This window comes from Schistocerca cancellata, chromosome 3, assembly GCF_023864275.1.
Source record: "Schistocerca cancellata isolate TAMUIC-IGC-003103 chromosome 3, iqSchCanc2.1, whole genome shotgun sequence".
In the NCBI taxonomy this organism is placed as follows: Eukaryota; Metazoa; Arthropoda; class Insecta; order Orthoptera; family Acrididae; genus Schistocerca; species Schistocerca cancellata.
In genome coordinates, this window is record NC_064628.1 from 185,945,129 (window position 1) to 185,957,648 (window position 12,520).

The window sequence follows — 12,520 nt, forward strand, 5'->3', positions numbered from 1 at the left end:
ATTCTTATTTGTGAGGAACCATAGACTGTCATTTTGTATCATTCTGTTTTTGGAAAGGTGTATGTAATTTAATGAACCACAAACAAGGAAACACACAGTAATACTCTTCAAATTCAATGCATTTTTGTTAGACACTGAACCAAAGTGTTAAAGCAAAGGAAAATTTGAATGCATGCAAACAACTGAACTCTTAGCAGTGAGATGTATTATTGCAAAGCACCAAATAGAATTGCAGACAGATGCACAACCATTAGAAGTGTCTCATGATTTGGGATAGAGAGATTCCTGCACCTATGCATGGTGACTCGTGCACAAATCAGTGGCTTGAATAACTTTGCACCAATGCATGCACCCCTTTGCTTCTTTGTGCAATGGCTGCATGTGTTCCACAGCAGTGGCTGGTTGGTTGATTTGGGGGGAGGAGATGAAACAATGAGGTCATCGGTCTCATCGGATTAGGAAAGGATGAGGAAGGAAGTCGACTGTAACCTTTCACAGGCACCATTCTGGGAATTGCTTGAAGTGATTTAGGGAATCAAAGAAATCCTAAATCAGGATGGTTGGATGCAAGTTTAACCATTGTCCTCCTGGATGTAAGTCCAGTATGCTAACAATTCTGACACCACTCAGTCATAGCCCCATCTTCTCACATATCAGGTCTAGGCAATTGTGTGTTATAATATACTAATGATACAACTTAAGTCTGTGTATAATGTAACCGCATCATGCCTCTCATCAGATAACAATTTCATGTTCCACACTAAACATCTAAATAAGGCCAACTTTTTTATCAGTTTGTGTGTCTTCTGGCAAAACATAAAACAATATAATAAAATTATGGCCAAATCATAAGGATGTCTTACCTTCCAATGTTTTTTAGTTTTCAATGTCACTTTCCTTATATTATCTTCTATTTTAGGCTTTACAATTGACAAGCTTAAGCTGCATGCCTGAAAGCACATGAAGGGATGTGAGTATGTCTTTTCCTTTGTACCAAACACACTCATCAATATCAAACACAACATACATCTAGGGCTTTCATCATTTTATTTTGTAGAAACTGGTTGCTGTAAAGAACTCCAGAGCCTACACAGGACTCAGATATAAAAGAAACAAAAACATGTAAGCAAAATGTGATTCAATGAACAAGAATTTACTTTTTTTATTGTTTAATTACATACCTGAATCCAACTATGATCTATACATTGTGTAACAGTTGCTCTTTTCGAAGAATCTTTCAAAAGGAGTTTGGTGATAAAATCTTTGGCAGCTGCCGAGACACGAGAAAAAGCATTTTCCTCAAACGTATATGACACAGCAGCTATATTAGAGTAAGTCTCCTGCTTGTCTTCTCCCAAAAATGGAGATATTCCACTCAGCCTGTTGCAAAATTGAAATAAAAGTAAATTACAACAAAAATCTAAAACAATAATAAAGATATAATTTTCATCTACCCTTTCCTCTGTCCATTGTTAGAAAAAGTAGGAGTTTATTAAGGATATTAATGATTTGCCACATACTTCGTCAAACAGAAACACATGATTTCAATACAGAAAAAAAAATTATGACACACATTACCTGCAACTGTAATTGTTTCTTACAATTTGAAATTAGTATTAGTATGAGCAACAGCAAGAACCTCTAATTGATGTCACTGATGAAGTTTATAATGAGAAGATAAATGATAAGCATGCAGTTAATGCACTGTCTGATCGTGATTCTGAAATGTATTTCATTTGCAACTGATCATATACCCCCACTTAGACTTCCCTTTGACGCCAATGAACCAGCTACACACATAGTGCCATAACTTCCAGTGATTCGTGTGAGTTTGTTTACATCCACACAGGTCTTAAGCATGTATTAAAATTTAGTGGTAAACCTTGCATTGAACTATTGCTATTTCCAATAAAATAATTTTTACTATAATTTTGGTGCTTCTTATATTCTTTCCTCCACTGAAATATTCATGAATCATTCATATATCAATGTAGTCTACATTTGTTTTACAAACAGCACATTAATTGTGAAGTTGAGTCCTTTCCAAACTAATGACTATACAACTTCTCTAATATTTTGGTACTATTAATTCTTTGTGTTTATTTATCCTTTGTAATATATAGGTTATACTGTTTGATGATGCTGAAATAAAATAAATATTTTGCCTGTTTTTTCCCCACAAGTCTTCACAACTAACATTAAATATACTAGATTTATATTAAGCATATTATCATTTTAGCAAGTGGAGTCCACATTGAAAAATCTAAATGGCACTGCAAGTTATAAATCTAACATGAAATCACTGCTCTTCGACAACTACTTCTATTTCAAGGATGAGTTTTTTAATTAGAATACTGGTAGCCTGAAGAAAAGAGAGTTGCTTTCTTGTGTAGCTGCATTTATAAGTCTAGAAAATATTGTTTTTATTAATGTTACTGTAAACTGACTTGTTCTTGTCATTTCAATACAAAAATTGTTCAAATGACCTATGGAACATACACAGTTCTATGTGGCTAAATTATATTGTCACTGACCTATATACCTCACACAACAACCTCCAAACAAGTTCCTCAGTTTCATGTTGTTTTTTCTTTTTTTTTTCAGATAATTATCTACAATACATAGGAATAAGCGACGAGTAATCAACAGCCACACACAAAAAAAAGAAAAAATGATTGGTCTCCTTCACTTGTAAATTATTTACATTCCACTAGAACTTTCCTAGTTTACAGGTTGATTTTATGAACATTTAAAACCTCTGAAGCAACATAGATGGCACTGAGACAAGTAATTTATTACACGATACACGGGGCCGCAAATGTCGGGAAATATTCCAAAAGTGTATGACAAATCTCAAACATGTGACATTGGCAGATGACGCATGATACCGCCCGTGCAGCAGCTGAGCCTATCAGCGTGCTGCACCTGGTCACCTCAACCCACGTTAAGGATGCACATTGGTGAGGCTCCAGGTCTATGCGCACGACTTTACTGTTTGGGGCTCAGGGTTTCAGTTTTGCATCTGGCAGGCAGTATTTTCTTGCATTGCATTTGAAAATCATGTGTTTATGCTGCAGTAAGAGTTATTATTTTGTTTACCGATCTCGCTGTCTCCGCAAGTTTATTGCAAAGTACAGTACCGAAAACCTACCCTATCGCGTCACGTGTAAATGAGTATAAGTTTCCAAATTTCACCATTACCAGTAACTGATCTATGTTTTATTTACTAAATAACGTCTGTACACAAAAAAAGAAAGGACAATAGGACGGAAACACAAAATAAGAATAGCTTTTACTTGGTTACAGCAAGGGCAATAATTTTGTAACATCTATGCTTACTACAGATAACGTTTACAAAAGGTGTTTGAAATTTGCACCGTCTTGCAGTGATATCTAGCAACCCCCCTGCTCTCGGCAAGTGTAGGATCAATAAGCCCAACAGACACACGTATGGTGAGGTTTGTCATCTGTTGATGTCACATGTTCAACATTTGTCATCCACTTTTGGGGTATTTCCTGACATTTGTGACGCCCTTGTGTCTCATGTTACATTACTTCCCACAGTGGCATCTACATCACTTCGGGTGCTTTTAAACATTAATAAGAATCACCACGTATATATGTAAGGTGGAATTTGCAGGAATGTTTGTACACAAAGTAAAAATATCTTACAATGCTACCAATTTGATTAGGAACATCAGTGTATACACCTGCCACTGCAAGAAAACGCTATTCTTGACGTTAACACCAATGGCAAGGTGAAAACTACATTGCCTGACAAGGAGAGGAGGAAATGAAATAAAACTTTTTAAGATGAGAGGAGATGTGATGTTATTTCAGGGACGTTATTTCAGTGATTACAAAATCAAGTAAAATTTGCACAGAACTTGGCAGTGTGAGCCCACCTATCAGTATTATGAAGTACCCCTGTGACATGGATGAATGCACTGATTCATATGGGTATTAAGGGTGTCAAAGCTGTTCTATCCTTTCTGAGGCAGGCCGGCCCACAAGTGTTGTAACAGGTCCTTGATATACTGGTTACTGGCACTGGGATAGAATTCCAAACATGTTCTATCATGTATAGATATCAGGATCTTACAGGCCACAGGAGTACCTCAACATTACACAGACAGTTCATAGAGACACATGTCATGTGTTGACAAGCACGGTCATGAGAGGTAACAAATGAGGCACAGGATCTTTCTGTCGTACTGTTGTGCCACCACAGTTTATCAGTCACTACCAATTGCGACGTGATATCATAACCGATGCCTCGCCATACTGTGACACCAGGAGTAATACTGCTGTACACCTCCAAAACTGTGGAAGAACTAGCCTTTCCATAAGCTTGCCACCATACTTGCCAATGATGGTCTTCCAGCTTAATGTAGAATTGTAATTCATCAATGAAGACAATGTGATGCCTTGCATCAGCAGTCCATGCTTCACAGTCACAGCACTGCTCCAAACACAGTCCCATGGCTTTTACAGACGTCTATTCATGGGATGTTAATTCACTAGTGTGGCTCCCGCTGTATCCAACCCATGGTGCAAGATGATACAGAATGCTGCAGTGGGTCCATTACTCATTTTTTGGTAGCACATGCAGGGGGATGTTTTAAAATGTGCTTGATGCACAATACGGTTATCCTCCCTTATGGTGATCAGAATGGTTGACTGGGACATTGATGACGAGTATGCCAGAGCTCATATTCCCATGCAGTACAACAGTGGACCACTATCACATCTGAATGCCCCAAAAATCTGGACATTGTGTGATTCAATCTGCTGGCCACATGCAGAACCACAATAATGCCTCTTTCAAACTCTATCACGAACTGATAACACTGTATCATACAAGTATGTGGCACCTCTGTGTCCTCTGCAGTGGCCACTCAGTATCTGACACTGTTCATAACCCTTATACAGCATATCAGGTCTAGTAACAACAATGAACATGAACAACACTTATGCACACTGATGGTGGCCATTCTGTCTCAGACAACTCTAATCAGTTACTTACCAACTGTGGTATCCACAACTATTAAATCTCCGCACCGAGCAGTGGTGCTCTCCATTACATGCGGCCGAGAAATGCATAGTTGGTTGCACTTCTCTGTGCACAGCCCGCTGCTAACATCACAAGCTGCCTTCATGCGTGCATGTTTCGAAACACAGCAATTGGCCTCTCATAACGCTCAGCAATTAGCCACTCAGAATATACAGCAACCCCAGTTGCCAGCTCAATTAACTACGGAGCCTTATTTAACACTGCTCCTGATATCTACAAGCCAGTCTTCATCAAGCTTTGTTTCTACCCCTCAACTTTGAAGTGCTACGCTCCGATGGACCTGTTGTTCGAAGTTGATTCAGCTGCGCTCTGGACTTAGAATCTGAATGCTAACCTCAAACTTGGACTTCAATGTTCACTAGGCTTAGTGTGTCAATGGACTTGTGATTTCTGCCAAATTTCAGTTGCACTTCTTGGACATTGGTATAACCACCATCAATTTATATAATTTTCCATAAATTGTTCACCTACAACTTGGCACTTGGTAACAGAATTGTTTGTATCAGTGTTGTGTCAATAAACCATAGAATGGTGATAATGTTTTATTCCTACGTATAACACAATAAAATGGAGATGAGCCAGCAATCATCTACATTGGAATTTCTACTCACACAATTTATTCATCAGCTGGAAGTTGCTACTGAATACCCTCCAACCACTTCTTCAAAGCTCACTGCAGGTGCAAGCAACACAACAAGTGCTGCCTTTTCCTTCCTTTGATGAGACTTTAGGGGACTGGGAAGCCTATGAATCAAGATTACTGGAGCATTTCCATGTATTCAGGGTAACTGATGCCAGCCTCATGAAATCTTTATTTTCGTCATAGTCAAAACCTGAGACTGACTTGCTACTGTGCAAATTAGCTCCCTTATCTAAGCCTTCAGACCTCATCTTTCCAAATATTCATTCGTTGCAGACTAAATATTACCAGTGGCATACCCATGTTATTTCCTCCTGGGTAGCATTCTACCAGTGCAAGAAACAGCCAAACCTGACTCTTAGAGAATGGGCCATGGAGTTGCAAGTTTTAGGGAAAAAATGTCATTTTGTTACCCCTAAAAGTATGGAGTCATGTGCAGAAGAAATGATCGGGGACATGATCACCCGGGGTACTCCAGACAGGGATTTCCAGCACAAGGCACTTCAACTCGAAGACCTGTCATTTGACAAAGTTTTGAACTTAGCACAAAGCTTTGAAGTGACCTGAGCAGCAAGCAAGAAACTGGAGTCATGGATTGACATAGTAGCTATTAATGTAAACTCATTCAAGCCAGCAACCAATGGCCATACTAATGGTGATTTGGAAGTAGCAACTTTACAGGCAGGACACCGTACCATTAACCAACAACGCCCTCCACCCCACTCGAGTCAATCAAACCAGTCTTGGGTACCGAAATGATTGTCATAATGTCCTGATCGTTTTAGAAAACATCAACGCAAAGACTGCCCTGACATATGGGCCTATTCCAAAACCTGTTCTACCAATGGCAATTTAACTTCTGTATGTCGTAACTCCCGTCAGGCAAGACAACCTCCTGCCAAACAGATGACTGTTAATCTGGTAGCCACTATTGACCATCAAGAGATCTCCAATAAGCTTTTAACAGAAGTGCAAATTGCAGAGAAACCATTTATATTACAAGTAGACACTGGTGCAGCTGTGAGCATTCTGAATTATTGTACCTATTTGAAACTTGGACCTCCTCCCTTGCAAAAAACAAAGAGACTTCTAATGGTTTATAATGAACATACCATCCCAGTACATAGCCAAGTTGAACTGCTGATGACATTTCATAACATCACCCACCAAATTACCCTCTAAGTCGTTAACAGTGAGAACTTGTTTGGACTTCACTCTTTCCAGAAATTTGGATTTTCAATAGGAGATTCTGTGAATTTGGTATCCAAAGATGTTCCAACCTCAGACACTTTGCTAGGATTATGAGGACCTGTTCACCCCAGAACTCAGCACCACAAAGGATTTTGAGGTGCATATCGCTCTGAAACACAATGCACAGCCTTGGTACTTTCGAGCCCATGCTGTTAGGTTTGCTCTCACAGACCAAGTAAAGGAAGAATTGTATTGTCTAATTGCAATTAGAGGTCTAGAGTTTATTCCTTCTAGTCAATGGGCTCCCCAATTAGTCATAGTGTGAAAGCCATCAGGGAAGATCCGCCTGTGCGGTAATTTTAAAATAACTGTCAATGCCCAGTCAGACATTGAGACATATCTTATTCGGAAGCCGTAAGAATTACTGTCAAAATTAAAAGGTGGAAACTTCTTCTCTAAGACAGACCTAGAGGATGTATACCACTAACTTCCCCTTGATGCAGAATCTCAATAGTTTCTTACACTTAAAATGCCGCATGGGCTTCATCGTTTGAAATGCCTAATGTTTGGTATAACAAGTACTCCTGCCATTTTTAAATGATTCTTGGAACAATTAGTACTTAATGAAGATGAATGCATTAACTATTTAGATGACATCACTGGAACAGGGAGAACCACAGAGGAACACGTTCACAATCTGAAATCTTTATTCAGATCTTAAGGGCGACTGGCCTAAAATGCAGGAAAGAAAAATGTTGTTTTTCCAGCCTGAGACTGAGTACCTTAGCCACATAATCTTCATCTTGGGCATTTGTCGAAGCCAGAATCAAACTTCCCAGACCAATATCACTTAAGCAACTTCATTCCTTTCTGGGGATGATATTGTATTATCAAAAGTTCTTACCTGCAGCAGCAACAGAAACTGTGTCCTTGTCCCAGTTATGCAAAAAAGGTTTGCCTTTCCGGTGAACATCAGCTTGTGAGCATGCCTCCCACAGGATGAAATCCCAGTTTTTGACGATCCTGTGCCTTGCACGTTTTGATCCAGAAAGCAGATAGTTATTGCAACAGACGCACCTGATACAGGTGTCGGGGTGGTCCTGGCACACAGGGAGGTGCATCGAAAACATTGACTGACACCCAACACAGGTACTCCCAAATAGAAAAAGAAATGCTGGCCATCATCTTCGTATTATAGAAATACCACATTTTGGTTTGGCACAAAGTTTCACCTCATCACAGACCATAAACTGCTGATCATCTTATTCAATCCAGCAGTGAAGATTCCAGACAGGACTGTTCACTAACTCCAGCACTGGGTTTTATTTCTGGCATGCTACCAGTATGAGATTCACTTCTGCAACACGACTGAGCATGCGAACATTGATGTCCTCTCCCGTCTTCCATGGCGACCCGATACAGAGTTCAAAAAAGAAGAAATTCTGTGTTTTCACACTGATGAAGAAGCAGAAGCCACCATAGATTCTTTTCCCATTACCAGCTCCCGGGTCACAGACGCAACCGGTAGTGATGAGGTATTCTCAACAAGTCTGGAGTCACATACTTCATGGATGGCCAGAACGACAATCTCCCAAGGCTTCTGCAGCATTCCGTCAGTTCTTTTAATGCCTGCCATCAGCTCACGTTGATCAAGGGAGTAATTCTACTTGTTTCCAACAAGGGACACCCATGAATAGTCATTCCTTATTCTTTACGTCCTGCACTATTGCACCAACATCACTGAGGGGGTATCCTGAACTAAACTGCTGGCTCACAGGTTCACTTACTGGCCGGGCATGAACCAGGAGACTGAAAGACTCACCCCAACATGTTCATCCTGCCAAAGCCAGCAGGCACCCCCACAACATTCATTTGCTTCTTGGCCACCATATGCTCATCCTTGGGAGCTGGTACACACTGAGTTTGCCGGTGCAGTGTTTAACATTATGTTCTTGATAGTGGGTGATGCTTACTCGCAATTTCTGTACATTGTCCAATGCAATGCCAACACCATCATGACCTTAGAAAAAAAAAATTGTGTTTGAAGATCTGCCGGAAGTGCTCGTAACTGGCAATGGTCCACAATTCCATAGTGAGGAGTTTTGTGGTTTCTGTGACCAGCATGGCATTCGCCACATTCCAACACCCCCTTCCATCCACAATCGAATGGAGAACCTGAGAGGATGGTATGCAATTTCAAAACTCAGATGAAGAAATACCTCCAGGATCACTCCAATGATGCATCACTAACTTTCTTTTGAGCAGTTACATGTCCACACCCATCAGATACAAGTCTTGTGGAACTTCTACACAGATTGCAGCCCTCTTAAGCCTGATCAAGCCAATGCCAAGGCCAGCACCACCATTGCCTGCTTCCAAGTTCCATCCTGAGACTTTACTGTGGACAAAAGGATCTGGCTGGCAACCACCCTGGATTCCGGTAACAACTGTCCAGCACCAGGGCCAGAAGGTCTTTGGAGTGCAGCTTCTGGACCAGGAGGCTCTGCGACATGCCAATCAATTTCACCCCCAAATAGTTTCCCAACAGTTTTTCCGTCCCCGTCTCAGAACCACCATTACCAATCACCTGGTTCCCATCCTACCCAAAGACACACATCCAGAGTAACACCAGACTTATACATGCCTTTTGTCCACATCCAGCTGATCAACACCACACCCCTAAAAGAGCACCTTATCCCAGACATCTCCCAGCCCCTCAGGCTGCACTTTCCAGCCTATGAGATGTTGTCCTGTCACCAACAATGAGTAATTCTAAATGAAGATGAAGACATGCCACTGGTTGCTCCTTCTCCACTGGCTCTGCTGCTGAGGTCCACACGGTACAACCTTCACTCCCGGCCGGGGCGTTTTCGTCCATATGCTCCTGTGCTCTGAGTCACCAACACTGCTGCATTTACAGCAGGTGCTTCCCTGCTTCCCCTAGGGGGAAGGTGTGTGGCATCCACCACTATTAAATCTCCACACCGAGCAGTGTGTGCTCCATGCCACAAAATGCATCATTCACTGCACTTCTCCCTGCGCGGCCCACTGCTAACATCACAGGCTGCCTTAGCATATGCGCGCTTCAAAACACAGCCTCCCATAACACACAGCGATTGACCCCCCAGAATATACAGGGACCCCAGCCACTGGCTCCATTAAATAAGGAGCCTTATTTAACATTGCTCCTGAAGTCTACAAGTCAGTTCTCATCATGCTATGTTTCCACTCCACAACTTGGAAGTGCTATGCTGCGGTAGATCTGCTGTTCGATGTTGATTTGATTGCGCTATGGATTTAGAATCCAAATGCCATACTGGAACTTGGACTTCAATGTTCATAAGGCTTAGCATGAAATGGACTTGTGATTTCCGCCGGAATTCTGCATTTCACTTGCACTTCCTTGACACTGATATAACCACCATCAATTTCTATAATTTTCCATAAAGTGTTCGTCTACAACTTTGTGCCTGGTAACAGAAGCATTTGTATCAGTGCTGTGAAAATAAACCTTGGAATGGTGATATATTTATTGTGTTATTCCTAGTTATAACACCAGCTGATGTGTACATTACGAAGTTGCATTGATGTGTACATCACAGTTGTTTGCAGAGTATAGATACAGATGTAGATGTAGACATCGTCTCACTTTCTTTTTTTAGGCCGTGTATATTCAGGCTATTCAACAGATTATATGGTGGCCTGGCTGCTGAGTCAGTCTGAGCTGAATTTTTGTACATTAATTTGTGACCTTAAAACTGGTGGTTTTGTAGGAAGACTAATTAGATCTATTATTAACTGTAGCTACACTACTGAAGATAAATAGTTTTCATGTTCACTTTAATACATCTTCATAAAATCTGTGGGAGATGATGTATCATTTGGGTAATTTATAGTGCTCAAAGAATTCCTGTGCTGCTTCTTTCTACTTGCCTATACTGTGAAGCTACTTTTTCTTTCATTTGAGATTAGCAGGTGCCACTTCTTTAATAGAATTTATATGATACATCAAGGCACAGTATTCCAACAAAATCTGGAGGTAATCACATAGCATTCAAAAATGGTTAAGAGAACAATAAAAGGGACAGTTAATTTCTTTAATATTTTGTTTAACTTTAAAATCTTAAACAATTCTTCTTATTCCAAAGATACCTTTTCTACTTTCTGTACTTCTTTCAAAGTTGTTTATTATCATGCTTTTTCAAGTTTAGAGATTTGTGTCCATTTCTATGTTTGCTTAAACCATTTCCTTAGTTCTAGGGCAGCACTAGTTTATCAGCCTATTAATTATCCCTACTTAGTTTACCAGTTCATTTGATTCCCACCACATTTTCCGTACTAAGTAGTTCTCTAGCAGAGTGAATGACCAAAGAAATGTTTCAAAAAAATATCAATTCATTTTTTGTAAATGGTCTATAGATTAACTTAGAAAATAATCAGTGAAATAAATTCAATAAAATGCAAGACATAACACAACTGATAACAATAATGTGTGAAATGTACATAAAACTGAATATTAAAACATTCTGGGAGTACATATTTGTAAGAACCTTAATTGGTAATGCTGTATTATAGATGTTATCAAACACTAATTCAACAACCTATGCTCTATGTGCATGCTGATTTCAATGATGAAAGTGGGCAAAAGGTTACCTTACTTTGCATATTTTCATTCACTACTGTCATAAAGAATACTGTAATGTTCTGTGGCAAATCTACAAATATATAGTATTCACTGCACAGAAATAAGTTGTAAGGATAATATTTGATGGCCTACCTCAAAACTCACATTGGCCATTGTTTATCTATATCTATCATCATTGCCCAGCCCAAAACACCATGGATAGAAACTTGAAATTTGTAGAGGGAGTGGATCTTATACTGCAGGTGTTTACAAATGGATTGTTCAAATTCAGCTCCAAGGGGTTAAATAGGGAATGAAAGGATTTTTGAAGGTCCGTCACTATTAAGCCAATTTTGAACCTATAACTACAAATACTGGTATTTGAATACTGACAGAACTTTAAAAAAAAAATTGTGTTCAGCATTTTTGGAAATTCAACTATTAAGGGGGTAAAACTGTGGGTGAAAAATATTTTTAGAAGTAAATGATAACTAAACAAATATTAAAGCATTTTGAAAGCTACCTCTATGAAAATCAATATTTGACTTCTCAGTTAAAAATAACAATAAAAATATGAGTTTCAGTATTTTTGGAAATTCAACCCCTAAGGTGGTGAAGTAAGGAATGCAAATTTTTAGGAAAATGTTTCATAAAATTAAAACATTTTTAAACTTTGAAAACTGGTATTTCCCTGCTCAGTTATATGTAAATAAATATGTGTTAGGTAATGAAAGTTTCTATAGAAATATCACCACAAGAATGCAAAAGCATCATTAACAAGAGACTTTGACTCCAGCTGCCAGAATCACATTTTAGTCAGATGTAAATTCGGAAAAGACCATGCCTCTACGCCCTTCATTAGGGTGAAAACTTTAGAAGGTGTTGCAATTTGTGAACAACATAAAAACTCGATTAAACAGAAACAGAAAAAGTCTGTTCAGACCATGCAGTATATGTGAATGAAGCAGTGAGGCACTACACTACTTGAATA

General features: G+C 39.4%; 1 protein-coding gene across 1 annotated transcript in view; it reads right to left on the reverse strand.

Annotated features, from left to right (window-relative positions):
• Positions 1 to 12,520, reverse strand: part of LOC126174805 (death-associated protein kinase dapk-1-like) — a 286,891-nt gene that overhangs the window by 220,701 nt on the left and 53,670 nt on the right. Inside the window, exons 6-7 of the mRNA XM_049921178.1 lie at positions 1,182 to 1,380; positions 864 to 950 (exon numbers count right to left, since the gene is read on the reverse strand). Coding sequence (XP_049777135.1) covers positions 864 to 950; positions 1,182 to 1,380 — 286 coding nt within the window. The remainder of the gene's footprint in view (positions 1 to 863; positions 951 to 1,181; positions 1,381 to 12,520) is intronic.